General features: G+C 33.4%; 1 protein-coding gene and 1 long non-coding RNA gene across 4 annotated transcripts; both read left to right on the forward strand.

Moving 5' to 3' along the window:
* The first annotated feature begins 1,710 nt into the window (after positions 1 to 1,710).
* LOC149792148 (uncharacterized) lies at positions 1,711 to 9,137 on the forward strand. Its single transcript, XM_089969535.1, has 6 exons — positions 1,711 to 1,816; positions 2,615 to 2,734; positions 3,164 to 3,304; positions 4,256 to 4,354; positions 4,959 to 5,048; positions 9,007 to 9,137. Exons 1-6 carry the CDS (start codon positions 1,711 to 1,713, stop codon positions 9,033 to 9,035), a joined length of 585 nt encoding a protein of 194 aa, XP_089825661.1. The 3' UTR covers positions 9,036 to 9,137.
* Positions 9,138 to 11,905: 2,768 nt separating this feature from the next.
* On the forward strand, positions 11,906 to 19,959 carry LOC149792149 (uncharacterized). Of its 3 annotated transcripts, none has more exons than XR_016423274.1 (4): positions 11,906 to 12,689; positions 13,387 to 13,559; positions 15,885 to 15,957; positions 19,800 to 19,959. It is a non-coding gene; the product is annotated as an uncharacterized LOC149792149 (long non-coding RNA). The 3 variants fall into 3 exon arrangements; XR_016423273.1 differs by lacking the exon at positions 19,800 to 19,959 and adding an exon at positions 18,352 to 19,055; XR_016423272.1 differs by lacking the exons at positions 15,885 to 15,957; positions 19,800 to 19,959 and adding an exon at positions 13,978 to 14,081.
* The last annotated feature ends 1,180 nt before the right edge of the window (positions 19,960 to 21,139 follow it).

Genomic DNA, 21,139 nt, shown 5'->3' on the forward strand with positions numbered 1-21,139 from the left:
ACTTGTATATCTGTGAGAGTTTCCTTTTTTATAACTGTACCTTAAACTGTTAGGCCCATTTCATGCATTTGTTTCATTGGACAGAATATCAAAAGTAATTAAAATATTATATTCGGTCATTTTCGCAGGTAAATAGGCTCGTATTTGATGATATGGCATTTGTCAGTCCGACCATGAAAATACTATAATGCAAAATTACAGAACTGTGCAAGTTTAAAAACTCTGCAATGAATTGCAAATGAAATAATTTACATAGTCTAATTCAAGTTGGTAAAAAACATATAACAATCTGTAGGAAATAAATAGTTAAAGGAGTGCATAACTTTTTATTTAAGTGCTTGTCACACCTAGTTCTAAAAATTGCGATGTGGCATATACAACAATACACTTACATACTCATATTTGAATGAGTTAAAGGTCATAATAGAGTCATTTATGAATCAAAGGAGTATTAACCGTTAAAGACACCAGTATAATGATATAATTATCATATTATCAGTGATGGTTGACGTTCTTTATTGTTGTATGGCACTTTCATGACTATCTGACAAATTCGTCAAATAATGAATGTACGAATTCACCACAATGCTAAAGAATTTATTCTGTTTTTAAGGTAACAAACGTACTTGCATATGTCGTATTCAACGAGATAATTAAGACGCAATGCTAATACATGAATTAAAAATGGAATGATAGCACAATGATTATGACTAATTCTCCTAAATTAATGCAAAACTTACAAACTCTTCAAAACTTCAAATTGTCAATTTTGGACTCTATGTTAATGATATTAGTTTTTCACTGCAATACTATATAATGTTTTATCAATCCGTCGGCATTATTACATATTGTTTAGCATTATTTGCGAAATACATGCGGAAATAATAATTCCTGTTTTCATAGTTACAGGGTTTCATTGAGCAATATGTACAACGTGTGTGGTGTGTTAAGGTCAAAGACAAGTTGTAAATTTAAGTAAGATTTAATAATGCTCACGATGAGTACTGTAATAAATTGTAAGAAATGGAATAATTCTACCCTTCCATGCCAAGTATCGCTTTTTTCCGCTTATTTTGTACTAGTTCAAATGATATCATAATTTCTATTTTTTCTAAAACATTACTGTGTTTAACTCCATAAACAGTAACAAAATATTCAAATGAAAGATGTCTTGTCATTTAAAACAACATGAGACCTTAGTACATCCATATGCTACTCATACTATCATCTGATAGCTAACTTAGGACAAATATAATATTTTTCTGAAATTATGTTTAAGTTTTGTCTTTAATGCTTGAGATCTATTTAAGTCACAAAATATAATTTAGAAAGGTATGCGATGTAACAATTGCTTGTATAATCTAATAGCAAATAAGGGAAAAATTAAAATACTCCTGAGTCACAGAAGAAAACAAAAGTTTTAAGATAAACAATATTTACCAAGGATGTAAATATGAAAGATTAAAAAGCGTTTCACAAGTACTGAAAATACTGGAATGTTTAGTTGTATTCAAATGCAAGCATACGCAAATAGTTTCGTAAATACTCTATTCATATAAATAAACGATAAAATATTTATAAAAACAATTGCATTATCTGCGTTCATTACTTGTTGTAGCTATTCGAGTGTGGAAACTTGTCATTGGAGTCGATTGGAAAACTGCATTTCACGCCTGCAGTTCCAACGAATCCAGGCTTCGATGAGTGAGAATGAGAAACAATGGGCTGGAGGTGGCAGACCATATTCCTCTCAATTTATCCAGTACATTCTGGCTTGGAGCTGTAAACGAGCCTTTATATATTGATGCTCTTAATGGTATAAGTGCCTAACGTATAGTGTTTAACACAAAAGAGCTAACTAATTTATGAAGACGTGAGTGGGTGAATTTAATCAAAATGTCTGTAGTTATGGATGTATTTATCAAAATGAAACTCTTCTTGATATTAATAGCTATTATTATTAATGATTGCCATAAATTACAAGTAATGAATGCATATTGGAGTACTTGATTAGATTTATATTAGCATCGCCATGCTTATGCCAATATTTTAATGGTTTCAACCCAGACAAAGCGGAAGTGCGTTGCATTCATCTACGAATTTAGCCAGGCATATTTCCCACGTGAAATATCAATAAATGGTTATTGTGTAACAGAGTACGAATACTGGAAAACAATGTTCTGGTCAATATACATATATATATATATATATATATATATATATATATATATATATATATATATATATATATATATATATATATATATATATATATATATATATAATCTAATAGCTTAGATTCATATTTCAAAAGTTCCAAAAGGAATATTTGCATTTATCCCGTCTCATATATGTTTAGATCTTGTATTCATTGTAAAAGATAGATAGGTAGAAAATAATACTGTCATAAACGTACTCACTCTCCATCCCAACCATTACATGCAAGCAGGCGTTTAAAGCAATGATCTTATTTGCTAGGTATTTAGTATATCACCCACAAGGGGAAGTGAAATTATTTTGATATTTTAGGATGAAAGTATTATTTTGTATTCCTTTTAAAAGATTAATAAACAACGAACGTTTTTGTTTTACATCTTATAATAAATGTTTTTAGTTTCAGATGAGACTTTAGGGTTTCCAGGTGTGTGCTGTGGTGTGTTTCCTGCATTATCGGACAAGTGTATAGATAGCTGTATTTCCTGTCGTGAATTTCATGCATACAAATGCTTGATAGGTAAAAACGCAGAAAGGGCTAATATTATATAGTTTTATATTTCTTTATTAACGTAAGGATACCATTTTATAGACGGAGCTTAATGAAATCATATTATGCTTGGTATATTGTCTTTATTGATGTACATATTCCTATTGCATGACGGTCATATTTAATGATCATATTTTGTTTGTCATACATTACACATTAATATTTGTCAGAACACAATACAACGTACACGGCATAACAAAGCAATTCTGCGCGATGTTTGAGACATCCATTATTAGTGAAGATCTATGACACAAAATACATACATATCAATACTTATTTTTTATATATCTATACTATGGTTCAAACAATTAGTTTTTTCTTCAAATTCGTCTATATGTGCAAACTGTTTGCCGTAAAATGAAAAGTACTAATAAAGTTTGTACATTGTACCTCCATTAGGTGAAATAAGTGAGATTGAGGGAGTAGGTCCATGGATAAAGATTACGAGAATATGTTCACCTACTGCCATGACCAGAGGACACAGAAATGGTCAATATTGGACGTACGATATTCGTCGATTTAGTCTTGATCCAACTACATGTACGTAGCGTTATGTAGTATGAATCAATATGCCTTATTGTACCTTTCTTTTTGTGTTCCAAATAGTTAATGCGGATTTATTTTAATGCGTTAAAGTAAAACTACGATGCCTTATTATATATTTTTGTTTGTGTTCCAATTAAGTAATGCTAATCTTTTTCGTTAAAGCGCACAACTCCTATCTTTGATCATGAAAACGCACTTTCTAATTTAACTACCGATGTACAATAATTAATATATAAAATGAACATACATTTAGACTAATTGTTAACATCAGGAAAATATCTAAATGATATAGTTTGATCACAAGTAACACATCCTGTTTTAAATTTTTTCTCTGATTATTAAATAATTAATTGTTGTAAATAGAATAGTAACCAACAAATATATTGGATATTTTGCCGATAATATCGAAATATTCACTTCGCGAATGGAAAGGATATGGAATGGAAATGTGTAAACATACCGTATACTCAGATAATAAATGATTTCATAGTCGATATGTAGATCTGTTTTCCATTGTTTGTATAGCTATCCGTCTGATGTAACACGCGCCAAAGTATTTTAATAAACAAGGTTATAAAAAATCCTTTCCGTTTGATTTGATTTCAATGGTTGCCAAAGTGGATACAATAATGCCACTTCTACTTACTATTCAGCAGGATCCGTGCTTTCTAGGTAACTGTTCAATTTCATCAGGCATAGACGTTATTGTGTAACTGGTGAGTTCTCTCTAGAAACCGTTGCAAATTATGAGTGGCATGTATATATTGAGAAATATTAGGAAACATAATTGATGAAAATAAAATAAAATTAGTTTGGATTCAATTATTTGTTTTATTTTTCGTGTTTTTCTAATTGTCCGTCTGAACTAGGACAGGCCCAAGTGCTCTTATTGAACAAGGTTATGCCAAAACATTTCCGTTTGATTTAATTTCCATGTTTGCCCAGCTGGACAAAACAAATCCACTTGCACGTATTATTGTGCAGGATCCGTGCTTAGAGGTGACTGTTCAATTTCTTCCGGGATAGACGCTATTTGTGTAACTGGTGAGTTTTATCTATATACTAATGCAAATTGTAAGCGACAAAACTAAATAAGCAAATACAAATTGAGAGAGTTATCTCTGGAAATTGTTTGAAATTATGAGTGGCATATATAAAGTGAGAAAAATGTTGTGTCATAATTTATGAAAATAAAATAACATTTTTGTGTATGGTGATTACCGATTGTGATCATTGCATCGGAATGGAAAGTTATATGCTAATGTTATTTTCCAATGAATTGAAATGCATAGTTCTGAATGCAGAACACATAATATTGAAATTATTATAATGTTTATTGGATAATACAATTTCTTGCTTATTGTATAAGTCAATATATATCTATATATAACAGTAAAGCTTGAAATAAAAAATGTAATCTTCTGATTTCCACTCTTCTGCAATCTTGCGCTACGAAACAATTCTCTTTCGAACTGTGTTCCGTATGGCGTTTAAAACTGACTTGATCAAGTAAAATCCATTACGAGTGATAAGGGAGCCAACTTATTTCAAATGTTAAATGAAGAAATTATAACTTTCAATATATCTGTCCAGATTGCAAAAATAGGCTTGGAATTATCTCTATTGTATATTTATTGTTCATATTCAGACAAAGTAGACACGTATAGCTCCAGCAGCACAAGTGCGGCTTCCACCAAAATTTATACTGATGCAAGACATTCCAGCTTAAGATATTCCGGTAAAAGTATAGTTAAGAGATAGTTTTAAATCACAATATATTTAATGCATACGGATGCTCTTTTTTATATTCTTTCTTTTGTGTTATTTAATGTATAACTATATGAAACATTTTACTGATTGTAATATTGGGAAGATTGCTACGACTTGATTTCGTTTATTTAGATTTAACACGTGCAGTCACTGCAGCCATAATTCGCACAGATCAAAATGAATCTAACACTAGCTTAGCAATCCGTAGCAAACAAATAATCTTTTAACATAAATTTGGTCAACCAAACATTATTTAAAAAACAAAACGTTTATGTGGGATTCGCTTCGAAGAAATATAGAAATATAACATTTCTCTTACTCGTTCCCTAAAAGAAAGTGTTGAACATTTTATTTTACAGGAAAGTGCATCTTTCTTTATATGTATGAGCAGGATTTCAAGCATAATAACAATCTCATAGAGCTTGTTTGATGGAAGAAGACATAGTCGATTACACGCGTAATTGTGCAAGTGAAAGTGTATGTAGAATCATTAAAAGGAAGAATTTATTAGCCAAATATATTTATACAATTAAGACAAGACAATCACGATGAGTTTTAGATATTATGGAACTATAAGAAAGATGAACTTTAAAAATAATTTTAACTTTGTTCAAGAGAAGTAACAAGAGCAAGTAGCTTCTACAAAGTAATTTGTGGCAAGATTTTGTTTTATTTTTCATCATAGATACAACCAGGAATGATATTTATCTTCAATATAAATCGTATTATTGTTACAAGAAGCATATAATATGATATATGATATAATGTGATATGATATGATATGATATTTATTGTTTGTAAGTGCAAGTTACATTATTTATTATGTACATCTCGAACATTAGCTATAAAAGCCATTACAGATATTCATTCCACGATAAATTCCATGTCAGCTGGTCTTTCCAGAATACTCTCAAATATCAGGGAATTGTTAACTTTATGTCAGTTCAGTTTCTAATACTGTTGTGGATTAAAAACTTTATTTTGTAGTAGAATAATTGTGTACTTCATAATACAATCGTTTATAGATCGTATTATTTACGATAAATGTATTGTAAGGAGATCGCATTAAATCACATGTTCATTTAATGATGTGTTATTATATTTAAATCGCCTTGATTCTTTAAATTTAATTCGTAATATTATGATATATTTATGTGATTGTAATATATGGAAGCATGTTGTACACTAGGATAATTTACCAGTTGAATCAGATATAACCATGTACACGCTATCAGTTGAATTAGATGTAGCCAACGACACGCTATCAGTTGAATGAGTTTAAACCAAGGACATGATATCAGTTGGATTAGGTATCATCAAGGAAACGCTATCAATTTCATTAGGTATAACCAAGGACATGAAATCAATGGGATTAGGTATAACCAATGACACGTTATCAATTTGATTATCTTTTGCCAAGGACACGTTTTGAATTGCTCGATTAGGTATAACCAATGATACGCTATCAGTTTGATTAGGTATAAACAATGACGCGCTATCAGCTGGATTAGGTGTAACCAAGGACACGCTATCAGCTGGATAATGTATATCCAAGGACACACTATCAGAAAGATTAGGTATAACTAAGGACACGTTATCAGTTGAATTAGGTATCACCAAGGACAAGCTATCAGTTGGATAAGGTATAACCAATGGCACGCTATCAGCTGGTTTAGGCGTAACCAAGGACATACCATCAGCTGGGTTAGATAAAACCAATGACACGTTATCAAATTGATTAGGTATAACAAAGGATACGCTATCAGTTAGATTAGGTATCATCAAAGACCCGATATCAGTTGGATTAGGTATAACCATGGTCACGCTTTCAGCAGGATTAGGTACAACAAGTACACGCAACCAGTTGGAGTTTGTATAACCAGGGACACGCTATTAGTTGGATTAGGTATAACCAAGGACACGCTATCAGCTGAATTAGGTATAACCAAGAACACGCACTCAGTTGGATTAAGTATAACCAAGGTCACGCTGTCAACTGGATCAAGGACACTCTATCAGTTGGATTCTGACTCACCAATGATCTACCATCAGATGGATTAGGTATCACGAAGGACACTCTATCAGTTGGATTATGTATCACCAAGGACACGCTATCACTTGGATTAGGTGTTACCAAGAACACGAAATCAGTTGGAATAGGTATAACCAAGGACATTATATCAGCTGGATTACGTATAACTAAAGAACAACTATCAGATTGATATGGGATTATCCAAGGACACTCCATCAGTTGGATTAGGCATAACGATAGACACTCTATCTATTTTATTAAGTATAACCAATGACACGCTATCATTTGGATTGGGTACATCCAATGACACGCTGAGGCCAAGGCAACGCGGGCCAAAGCCTTTCAGACGATACTGATGAGAGAGATGCCCCAGTAGTTGTTGCAGCATGTGGTATGATATTTATTTTTAATGTGTAGTCTACATTAATTGTTATTTTCAGATGGAACTTTATCTACACAATCCTTTACAAATACCGAAAAATCAACTGACGATTCCACAAGTATACACGCTCCAATGACGTGTAATTGTTAACTTTTTCTCAGCTCAGTTTCAACCTTTTTAATGGATTAAAGGTGTATTTGTTTCCTAGAATAATTGTATACTTCAGAATAAAATAGTTTTTAAAATACCTAATCCTGATCGAATGCCTGGATTTTGTGTTTATGTTTATGATAGTGCCATTAAACACGGTAATTAACTTATTGTAGGGTATCGATCTGCAGCATCTTTTAAACATTTCTATGCAATCCCATAAAAACCGAAAGACTTGAAAGGCGAACGGGCATAAGCTAATCTTTATTAATTTTTTCCTTGTCATTTTGTATGGTTCTTATATTATTTACAATCAGTCTTCACTGTAATGCGCTCTTAATGGTTTTACCCAGGTTCCTTGGATAAGGTTATGGATTCAAAGGTGTCAATGACGCAACCAAGATAAATAAATTGGAAATCACTAATATGTGTCACCATGAGTGTCAGGTTGATGTTCTGTGTTTATATGCATGGACTGAATTTTTAAATCCTCCAGTTGACCTATGTGGCCAAACTTATGAATTCAAAAGATACATAAATACTTAACGAAACCTTCATGTCAATGGCATTAACTTTGAGGTTTTTGAGATTTAGTTGACTACATAAAAGTATTTTCTTTTATCAATGCTTAGGCTCCCATCCTCTGTAACTTGCCAAAGGTTGTAGGTCGGATACAAGTAACTCATATTTTCAGCCGCATGAGAGCTTTAGTTCTGAGTTGTGACGTCACAGTACACTGTTTCAAAAAATCATATGTTCGTATTAATATTTTGCATTCGTCGTGATCTTGAGACATTTTAGCAGAAGTTAAATCAATCAAAATCAAGGTTTCTACTAAACTATCATATCGTAGGTGCCAAATCAGAGACCTTTGAGAATATATGCGCATGGAATTAATTTGTATCTTTGATAAGTTACAAGAGGTGCAAGGCAGTGAATAAGAATATCTATATATTCATGACAGCGCTTAAGATTATATGAAAGTTACAGTGTATTTGTAGTACACCAAATAAATACTCTTAAACGAGCAAATATCATATATCTGTGTTGCAGACCATGTACTAAGAAACACAATCCAAAAACCTAATATTAATAAGTATTCCTATCTTAACTTGCAATGCACGTATACTGGAGAATTTCTCAACAATGCATGATGCTAAGAAATGGTCTCAATACCTGCTTAAGGTACAGTTTAACTATTTGACCTGACTGATTATTTTGGTACTCTTTACATACATTTATTACACGTGTGTAACTATTAGCAATATATATATATATATATATATATATATATATATATATATATATATATATATATATATATATATAACATCATCTCTTTTACTGAATGTTGTTTTCCAGAAGGCAGCGATGATCAACATCGCAGCTGACATCAACCTCCTTTGCTTTTACTAACTTTATGGGGAAATCAGATAAAGACACAAATACAACTTCATCGACAATGTCAGAAGGTATTATCCTCATACTTTGAAAATAAAGTATTCTTTTTATGCAAATAGTCCATCATAATTCCTATTCATTGTAAATTATACATTGTATTCTATGCGCAAATAACCCATCTTAACGATTGAAATAGCCATTATAGCTCTTATTTATTGCAATGTATAATTGTGATATGCTATGATTAAATAACAAACCATAACGCCTATTCCTTGTAATGTACAAATGATATGCTGTACGTAAAAAACCCATTTTAACGCCTTTTCATTGTAATGTATAAGTTACATGCTATAAATAAATGACCATCCATAACGCCTATTCCTTACAATGTAAAAATGATATGCTTGCGTAAGTACCCCATTATAACGCTTATTCATTGTAATATATAAATTACATGCTAAAAATAAATGACCAACAATAACGACTCTTCATTATAACGAATAAATTATATGCTACACGTAAAAATCCCATCATAACGCCTATTCATTGTAATAGGCATATTGTAACATTGTAATGTATAAATTGTAATGTATAAATTATATGCCGTAAATAAATAACCAACCATAACGCATATTTATTGTAATAAATAAATTATATGATATACGTAAATAACCCATCGAAGCGCCATTCATTGTAACGTACATGTAAAGCAAGGATCGTAGTCAATTATTCAGGACTCCAATCTCTAACAAAACAAGATTAATATATATGTTATTCGGGACGCCAAAATATATTTTAGCCGGCAGAGGAAAGTTGCAACTTAATGAGAAGACTTTTACTAAAATGAGAGGACAAATTCATGACCTCATAAAGTTATTTAGTTTGTTATGATCCTGAAGGATGCACATTGAATGTGCGTGTGTGTGGGTGTTTGTGTATATACATTTATATATATCCTAAGAGGTGAACTACGTGTTATTTTGAAAGTCCTCAACAAGTTACGTCTGACAGAGACTTACACTCAGTATGTATTGTTCACAGAATTTGCGACCGTACATGTGCTGTCGACTGGTTTGCAAACGCTTAGCCAATCAGAAGGCGTGTGACTTCTGATTGTTTGTCATCCAATCAGAAAATCGCATCTTTGCAGTGTCACTGTAAATGTCGTATACCAATAAATACGGCTCATAAACAATAATCTCTAGTATTATTAAGAATTTTAAAAAGAAATAACTTTGTAAAATGATAAACTGGTTGTGTCATCGGATAGTGCAATAATTTAAGCCGGGTGCGGCGCATATAGTGCGGCATTTGTGGCGCGGATTTGGTGTGTACATGAATTGTATTGCTTCGAGACTTAATGTACCTAACTCTCGGAAGACGGCAAGACGTTCTGGATCAAACTGGTAAGAAAAAAGTAGATTCTTTATAAAATTGTTGTTCGTTCTAATATTCGTTTTCATCTGTGTCAACTTGATTGCATCCCACGTTCCACCAATGTATTCGATACACAGGGCCTCATATCATTGCTTGTACTTAACTATGAGTCATAAACATAGGATACATTTTTTGTTATGGCTGACAGTTAAATTGTAAGCAACGATACGAGCCCCTATGCGAAAGTTTTGATTATTATGCTTCCATTTCAAAACAGTTCACATGGATGTCATAAGAGTTGGTCAACGAAGAAACAGTTCTGTTTTTTCTCTCTCTCCCTCTGTCTCTCTGTCTGTCTGTCTCTCTCTCTCTCTCTCTCTCTCTCTTCATTTCCTTTTCAACTTGATTATTGAGATTGAAACAGACCAAAATGAACTTTATATTACAAAAAGAATTTTGTGTTTTATTTTGCTTTTTAATTCCAAAATAAGACCAAAGAAAAAGAAAATTAAAAAACATTCAAATAGGCAAGAAAAGGAAAATGGAATACATCTGTGTCAGTACCTAATACCCTTGTAAAATAAACAGTTGGTTCCTTTAAAACTAGTACAGTTCTCACTCTTGATGGAACAATATATCCGGCAACAGAAAATTAGGCTCTGTACATGACATGCTCATTGATAAGCAAACTTGGTTACTATAGTCTGAATCATGACTTGGTATCTCAAGAGCAGGAGCATTCCAAAATCACATTCTAATGAACTAGTCATCTACAAGTAAGACATATTGATTCTCAGGGTTATGCCAGTTGAGGTTTCTTATTTCATCGCTGCTGTGGTAACCGGATTCGTGTCAGTGTCAAGGGACGAAACAAACTCTGACACTCTTTTACTGATTTCTGCCATTGTTATCATTATTTTTCTGACTGTCCTACCACTTCCGTCTTTATTATATCTATGACCACACACCACCCGTTGGTTCATAGTCAAGTTTGACTGTGCCAGCGTATTTAGACACAGATATAGCTCCCCGTTTGTTTGTACCTCGCCAACGATTACAATAGCAAATCTTTAACGTGATAAAAGTGCACAGAACTTAGTCATTTCATTCATTGAATTTCTAACCTGACTGTGACCCGAGTGGCAATAACACTAGCATCCTCCACACCTTTCAAGCCTAACGGTCTTTCCATACTATCACGGCGGCATATTGCATACACTATGGGTGAGTCTCTTTTCCTCATACTGCATTGTGACGTAGTTCATCCTATTCGGTAACTGCCGCATAATTCCGTAAATTACTATAATGTTGATACTTTAGTAAAATATCTCTTTCCAGTCAAGCTTTTAAAATTTACACCGGTTGTTAAATCCACGGGAAAGTCAAAATTGTATTTGTCTTTCTTTTTTGCGCTTGATTCGACATTGTAAATATCGGAAGCAGACACCATAGTATTGTATTCCATGTACATACTTCTGTAGTCGATCATATACCACTTCGCTGAAAATGGACTTGTCATGGAACCGGAAATGAATACAAAGCATGGTTATCTTTTAAACAGAAAACTTCCTATGAAATGAAATGCTCAGATGATAACTGTGTTATGGCCACCTTGGCATAATCAGGTTTGAAATTATAAATCAATAAATGAACTGATTATGTTCTGAGCATCTCTGATCTCATTTGTGCCTTTTGCTTTTTAAATTGGAAGGGGCGGGGTTTACAAACAAACGGGGAAGTATATTTAGACTATAGCTTAAGCTCGATTTAGTGGAACTTGATGTTGTTACTGAAAGGGATGACCTGGTCAGCATGTGATATGTCAAGGATCTTTCAAATCAGCACATATATTCCTGCAGAAAGTTAATTCTCAAATTTGGAAAATTCTGGATATTGCTCTTTATACTTCTACACTTCAACGTTAAGCCCTTTATTCGACTTTGGACTATTCCATAAATATATGTAGTAGTCAGCAGCATAACCAGCATAACCATTCTATAAGCCAGCTGTGAGACTGCAACTATAATTAATGGCTACCATATTGCTTACATCAACGTACATTGTTAATAACACTTTTCTTGTGCAAAGAAGTCTGTTGTAATATTTGTTTCACTGATGTTATGTTACAGTGATACAGAGTGATGGACTATTACATGTGCTCTATCCCTGCTATTATTAGCGCATGATTAATAGTTGGCCTAGATTAGACATCAGAAGACGTCACTGTCCTGTGCCATAATATATACATGTATTATCTAGACACAGAGGTAGGTGATATCTGACCATAAATATATAGTTCCCAAATACGTGATCGATAAAAATATGGCTCCCAAACTACCCTGGTTAAGATTCGTCGAACTTCGCACCTTTACACAAGTCTTCTAATACCATATTCTAATATATGATCCCGTAGAAAACAGTGTTTTAGAGTAACAACACTAGTACATAAAAAATTCAAATGTACCAGAAAAATGAGACAAAAAAACTCACTTTAAATTTCCTAAAGGTGTTTTTATATTTATTACAATTTTGATTGGGGAGAGATTTTGTTTTGAAAGCAAAATTATTACAATTTGGGAAAAATCGTAATGGTATTACAAAAGAATTGCTTAATTGTTAGTAACAAAAAGATTTAGCTTGTGACCCGTTTTTTAAAACAATAATGGGCAACGTGCGTATGCATCCATCAATACTCATTTTTCGAGAAGTGCAGATAATCATAGACGAAAGACAAAGTTACAGCAGAAGAGTTTGATTTTAATTTATTTTCTTTCTTACCTTTATAGTGATTATCTTCAAAGGAACTAAATTATACAGGACATATTAGGTTAAATATCAAGATTATGTTAAAGGATTATTGGAAATTGACTTTTAAAGTAAAAATGATTTTATCATCATATTTAAGATCATATTACTTTCATAAATAATAAATGATGTTTTTGAAGGATTTTACCCTATTTTCAGCACAAGATAGGCTATACATGGCGACCAGTAGAATTGGTGGAGGAAGTACCCTGGAAAACCTTAGGAAGAACCATCGACCCACGAGATGCTGCTGGCAAGCTATCTCTAATATCCACGTTAGCCGAGCCTGAGACTAAAACCCACGCAGACATAGACGGCGGTAATCAGGAACGGTGAGTGCTTTAGACACTGGCCACTCGGGCCCATAAAATAAATGTAGATTACACTAATACAGCTAAGACATGTATTATAAGGGATTTACAGTAACAAAGAACCACCTAAGAAAATCGGTTACAACAGCTCCTCATGGAACTTTAGATTTCATTATAGTATTGTGAACAGTGTTACTGATGTAAGTGTCCACGGTATGTCAAATTGCCAACACATGTTTAATAAATGACTATTTTAGGCAGAGGTTGGTTTGCCTCATCGAAAGAGTTACTAAGGACTTTTATGAGAATTTTACTGATTCAACCATGGCCCCGATCGCGCCTGCGTAATATTTAAGTGAATTACGTATGATTGAAATGCTGTCTTCTCATTTGTTTAAACGAAAATGACTTCCATAGTTTATTTATAACTTATATTCAGTCGGACGATGAGAAGGTAGTATTCCATTCAGGGCGTTGTTCTTGCATATTAAGCGGGCGTCATCAGAGCCATGTCGAGCGGCAGCGTGGGAAATTGATTTGGCATTCCTTAAAGGTATGATATTAAGTCAAAATGTTGTTAGCGATACACAGTCGAATGTCCGAGTTAAAGATCAATACCAAATTTATTAAACTAAGGAAACCGTAGCTCGAAATTTCAGGGTTTATTCTTAAAGAGGTCACGCAAGCAAGCAGAGAAGTCTTCTCCTTTGTAGTTATTATCTAGTACATATAAGACAGGTCAATTGTAAGCAACGATACCAGCACATGTGATTCAAAACATAATAATTAATGTAATATATTCTTTATGGCAAGTAATATTTTGTCATTGAGAGATTCAGTCTCATGAGAACGTGGAGTTTTTGACTTTGAGTCAGAACAGTGCATCGTGAAAATGGGGTAGGATGAATTTGTTATCGTATCTGCTGTGTTGAGGCCATGATCTCTTGTGTATCAAGCAAACTAATATAGCTGCAGTATCGAAAGTTATAAAACGCAGTGTTAGCAAAGATTCAAATTACAACCTTTGAGAATACATATAATAAAATGCCCCTGAGATTATGGAATTAATTGTCAAATGACACCTTAGATTGGAAATCTGTTTAGAACTCAGCTTCCGTGTACAAGGAAGGCCTATCTTATCAAAACAGTAACCTGGTTTTTCTATCTTGAGATTCCTTATTTATACTTTCTACATAATCAAATAAATAGAGCATAGTTGTTATTACATATGTAGTATGTAATGTATTATTATGACCAGGTTGAATTGAATCTTAAATGACGTTCATGAATTAAGTAGTTGCCCTATTGAAGGCCCTGTTAAGTGGTCAGTAAAAAATTGAATTTTAAAAGCACTGGCTGCATTACTGTTTACAAAATTACACATTAATGCTTGAACGATGTACTACTATAGCCTTAATGTTGCTAACTGATCAACATTACACCGTTACCTTAGTCTTACTGTGTACGCTTTCGCCCCTGATATGTATAGTGGGATTAGCGCTGGTAATTTTCTTATTTCCTGAAGAAGAAAAAAAAACGTGCCGGTGGCCTAGTAGTTAGAGTGTCCGCCTCGGATCTCGGAGATTGTCAGTTCTCATACAGAAGACTTATCAAATGGTACTAGCAGATGCCTCGCTTAGCACTCAGCAATAAGAGATTCGTGCTAGAACTGGTTTGTCTGGTGTCAGGATAATGTGACTGCAGGGTCGGTCTTATTCCGATTTGACCGATTTTAAGTTAAGTGTGATAAAAGCATTTAAGTTCAACGCCATATAAAACTTGTTTTAAATTTTATTTTCAAATACTTTGTTCACAAATGGTCGCGTACATTGATTTTAGTAAACACATGTTACATATTAATATTTGTTTCTTCCCATTCCAATCCAATATTTCTTATTATTGTTGAAAATAGCTGGAAGGATGATATTGTCATTATGCTATCCAAAGTCTGTCCGATTATTCCGCAGTTTTGATTTGTCCATTCATATGTCCTTTTGCAAACATTTAACTCACATATGTATCATAGATAGACAGAGTGTCATGCACAGCGAAACATTTTGTCTGATGCGTTTTACGTATCCGATATGTAGTTTCTTTACGTCAGGAAATATGATTCTGAAACTACAGGCAAATATACAGCATAGCTCATCATTTTCACATATTCCATAGGTCCCAATTTTAAAGGTCAGATCATGGCAAGATAAAATAATCATACCAGTTTGTTTTGTGTTTTTTACTTTGTTATATCATTTTTTGTTAATGAACACAAGTGCCAAGTATCTAATTCTTACATTGTATTTAATATAAAATATATTTGAAGATTTATTCTTACATATGTTATTGAAGATCGTCCGGATGATGGTTCCGAAAGAAGGGAGATGAAGAAGAAAGAGCCCTGTTACAAGTTTTTGCTCTTAAGGTAAGTAACGGAAAAGAATGAAAAGCAATAAGCTTTGTAAAATTCAACAAATAATTTATTTCCCTAGAATGCAAAGTGAAGATATAATTAAAAGAAACTTATGGTATTTTTAATTAACTCTCCAATCATCCTAGAATTACAGCCACATGTCCTAATCATTTAAAGGCATGAATAAGTTAATTCGAAACTGAGGTTGTTGCTGTGTCGGTAGTAGCTTGTAGAGGGCTCACAGTCCAACAGTCTTTTGTTGAATCACAATAGTATAATTCCAGGTTTGAATTCACTATATAGTCCAGTGACTGTCTCTATCCAAGAATTTTGTGAGAGCACTTTTGTATTTCCAGAGAAAATAATCACTTGAATTCAATAATTTGAAGGAAAAGATTATAGACGGAAATACAATGCTCAACACAACTTATAGTTCAACTTGAAAGTGCTAGATCGTAATGCATGACTGAAAAAACCTCTAGAGTTACAAGATTACATAGTACTCTACTTGACCTCAGGTCATTATTAGCATTTTCTAAAAGAAAACCTAATACCTAAACAAAACCTAATTCCTAATTAACAGTAACCTTCTAGAATGATTCCGATGCTTAAAAAATAAAAATGTTAGTTACTATTAGGAAGCAGAACCTGGATAATATGAATAGGAAATTTCAACACCTAGACCCAGACCCAGACCCAAACAAACATATTTACTTCTACTGGTAATAATGATCCTGATATTAAGCATATACACCTAGAGAATATTTTAGCCATGTATTATTTGTTTTCAAAATAAAATTTAAAAAATGCCAGTTCAGGTCAAACACAAGAATGAAATCAATTTTGGACAAGGTCAAGTCCAACATACAATGTATTATTACAACAGCAAGTAATGACATACAACATTAAAATAAAACTAACAAACAATGCAAAATAAATTTACATAACAACATAATTTTGCAGACAAAATATTAAGATTTGTGCCCATGGAATTTAACACTTGAATTAATTTGATGTGCAATGCTTTAAAAAAACAGATGTGATCAGAAAAACAAATTAGAGCAGAAACAACTAATTGCATGAACCAGTGATAATCTCTATTGGAAAACGAGCTAATATATTAAGGATATCCACTTCGTAATATATATAAAATGAAATTTACATGATTATAACATGTTATTTAAATGTATCATACTTAATTGTTTTTTTGTATGACAAAATTATATTTCAGAACATTATATCATTATCAGAAACATATTTATTATAAACTACAAGTTTTTCACATGAAAATAAAGAAATCACTGTCAATGCTAACATTTGTACTTTCAAGATTGTTTAAAAACAATTGGTGATGACTATATCCCACAATACTAAACTGAGTTCATCTTATGTCAAAACTAATTGTTCCAGTACATCTAAATCATATTTAGTTCCTAGAAATGTTAACAACTAAACCTGTTTAATTTCTTTTACTGGCTCGAACTCATAATCTGTATGGATGTGATGCTGAGGTTAAAACTTTTACATTTACTGTGCTTGTAGATGATATTTACTGGTAGCTATCACGGAATTGTATACGAGTTATATCAATATGTATATGTTGTCAAAAATGTACTCCGGTTTCGTTGCCGCGTACAGAGTCACCCGAGGGTGGTATATTTTTTCGGCTCTAGTTATTTCGAAATCCTGAGCGAAACTCGGATCCCTGCACGTGCAAATTGCCGGCTGCGAAAAACCTAAGTACCTACCTGCGCATATTTGTCACAGCTAGTGTACATAGAGAGCAAATTCTCTATGACCAAATCACATTACGCCAAGTCTTGTCAGGAAGCTTACCCCTTTACGGAAGCAAATCTCCAGCTGTAGAGTTAATGAAATTTTCTGTATTACTATTCGTTTATATGACAGAATTGTTTTCATACTTTAGATGTTTTAGAACCTTAATTAATGTTTCAAAAAGACTTTTATCTGCAAACATATTCATTGAATGCAGTTGCTAACGAGCAGGAAACATATATTTATTCTAAATTCTACGGAGAGTCAATACCTAAGTTATACAACGCTATATTATAAATAGTATAGTCTGGTTCGAGTTAGCTATTTGTTGCAACTGAACAGACAAATTGATATTTAATTATACGCTGTTTGCATTCTCGTGGGTCGGTGGTTCTTTCTGGGGTTTTCCCGGGTTCTTCCTCCACCATGAAATACTGGCCGCCATGTATAGCCTATCTTGTGCTGAAAAATGGCGTTAAACCCAACAACAACAAAAACAACAACAACGATGTTTGCATTAAACGATTAATGTAATGGGTAACGAATTCATGTGCGCGCATGCGCTACATATATCAATGAAGAAGTACCTAACCTTGTCATATGTACTACACGGTTTAGTTATCATTTTAGCTGCCTAAATGCCATGCCTTGTATATGGTTTGATGTGGAGTCACAAGCTGTAGAGCTGCTATATACATACATGCCATGCCTTGTATATCGTTTGATGTGGAGTCACAGAACTCTGTGGGGTTTCGTGTGACGTATACGCTGTGTTTTGGTGACGTTGGATCGGAAGAGTGGACTGGTTTTCTCGATGCGATGGACCAGGGCTTTGCGACCAACGGGTCTGTGATGTAAGGAATCGTTCAATAGACTGGGAGGAGCGGACCATGCGTGGGTGCTTCTCTGGCCATTTACTAGAGCGTGTGGAACCGGAGTTAATATTTTGGTCGTCAAATGGGCGCCACGATAGTTATAGAGTTCCATGTTATTTCCACAATTGCATTTCATAATTTCATTCATTCCTATTGTTATGTCGTTATATGAACGATCGATAGGTTCATAATGTCATTCATTCCTAGTGTTATGTCGTTATATGAACGATCGATAGGTTCATAATGTCATTCATTCCTAGTATGTCGTTATATGAACGATCGATAGGTTCATTCATTTCTATTGCTATATTGTTATGTGAACGATCGATAGGTTCATCATTTCATTCATTCCTATCGTTATATGAACGATCGATAGATTCGTATTTTCATTCATTCCTATTGCTATATCGTTATGTGAACGATCGATTGGTTCGTAATTTACACTGCTTTTCTAAATCATTATTTGAATGATACAGTCACAATTACATTCTTTTCTAATCGTTGTTTGAACGATACATTCAAGACTCTTTATATTGGTGTGTAGATCACTTTTATTTTTGATCGGTGATAGGAATTCACGTTTGTTTTGAAATTCCATTTGTTAAATTAATGTTTTTGAGGTTTTTTCTTTCTCGTTGAATTAATTGTTGTTGATAGTTCCATGTTAGGAACTTTATAATTTTCCTTATCTGTTTGTTTATAATGGTGTCAGATTTGTTTATATTTAAATTGCGTTGATAAATAAACATCTTGTAAACGCAGTTGCTTTTGGTGTCTTCCCTAATCCAGTCCCAACCCGGCTTCATCCTGTGACAGTAGCTGTTGCTGTTAAAACAAGTTAATAGTATGTTACATTAATATATTTGTTAGTGTGCACTCAAAACCCTAATGTTAATGTTTCCTATTGTCAGTTTTGGTTTCTTTATATTGCTTAGGGTTGTTTCATTTAAACAGGGAACGGCAGTGTTATAACACTATATGTCGCGGTACTTTGATTTCACAGAGTTCATATTAAAATGATACGAAAATTCTAAATTGTATCATTGGGTGAGTAACCACTTTAAAAGTGCTCTTCCTGGGTTCATTGTATATTTTAATAGAACAGACTTTACATGGTATACAGTTGAACAAGTCCTGTTTCAAATGGTATTAACGTTTTTGGGAATGTAAGATCTGAAGGTAAAAGGGAATTTTTTGTTTTAGTTAAAAACTGCAAGACAAGTGTGAAAGCAAGAAGGAAACAAATGATAACATGGTCTACGGAGTAGAAGGCAGCTGTATAAAGACAACTGGGACAATTTATAAGAAGTGGTTCACTACCAGGAAAAGCAAGATGTGAAGAGGCAAAGAAGAAGGAACCTACTAAGACAAGGTGACCATGGAGCGTTATTAAGGTCTATTAAAAATTCAAAATCTAAAGCTATATTAAATCTAAAAAATTAGAACCTTTACCTGCAAAATTAAAACAGATGATAAATATAAGCTGATACTTTTGGAAGAGAGAGTCCAAATCGACAAAAGAATGGTAAGTAATCATTTTGGAAAGAGATCGGGTCCTAATAAATTAGCCGTTGACATTGAGAAGGATATTAAAATATCTATGTTTTTCTGTATTAAATTTAAGTGTATCATATGTAATTGCGCTGAAACAGTATGTACTAGTACTATATGTTGTTTTAATTTGATCACATATATGTATATTAAAAAATGACTAACCATGGTATTTTACTTCACGCACCTCACGAAGAAATAAAATATACCCTGATATGAGAGAGAGGTTTGTGGACAATTGAAATCTGTGTGTGTGTGTGTGTGATTTTGATTTTTAACGTAGCTTTAACAATGTTTCAGTCATGTCGCTACGATGTCTGCAATGTGGCAGTTTATAGTGATGTCTAGCACTGGGGCATCATGCCGCAGACATGTATCATGATGTCCCACCCAGTCACATTATCCTGACACCAGGCCGACCAGTCCTAACACTAACCTCTTAATGCTGAACGCCAAGCGAGGCTGCTGCTAGTACCATTTTTTAAGTCTCTGGTATGACTCGGCCGGGGATCGAACCCACGACCTCCCGCATCCGAGGCGGACGCTCTAACCACTAGGCCACCGGAGCGGTCCAATTGAAATCTGTATTTTTATGTTAGATGACAATAGTGATCATACTACTTTACACAGGCAATGCTACGTTCCATTGTCAATTGATAAAACTGTGTCAACAATTATTTCTGGTTTTAGTTATGATATCCATTGTCTCAGGAACAAAACAGCTTTGCAGTGTTATTTACGTGCTAATTAAATACACTCATGCCTGAGTTTAGTCGTTCCAGCTAAAACCTGTTTGAGGTTAATGTTCTGCAGACCAGGTCAAATTGGGAAATGAGACCACCCATAGGGTATTATGAATACAGTACCATGTAATACCAGCTGCTTACTTGTGCACGTTTCTGAACCAGTGACACATTTTGTACTAGCTGACAGAAATGTCATTCAGACTAACAACTAGGCTGAGCAAAGTTGAAAACTGCGAAGTTTAGGTC

The sequence above is a fragment of the Sinohyriopsis cumingii genome, chromosome 9, assembly GCF_028554795.1.
Source record: "Sinohyriopsis cumingii isolate HCF-2022 chromosome 9, ASM2855479v2, whole genome shotgun sequence".
NCBI lineage: Eukaryota > Metazoa > Mollusca > Bivalvia > Unionida > Unionidae > Sinohyriopsis > Sinohyriopsis cumingii.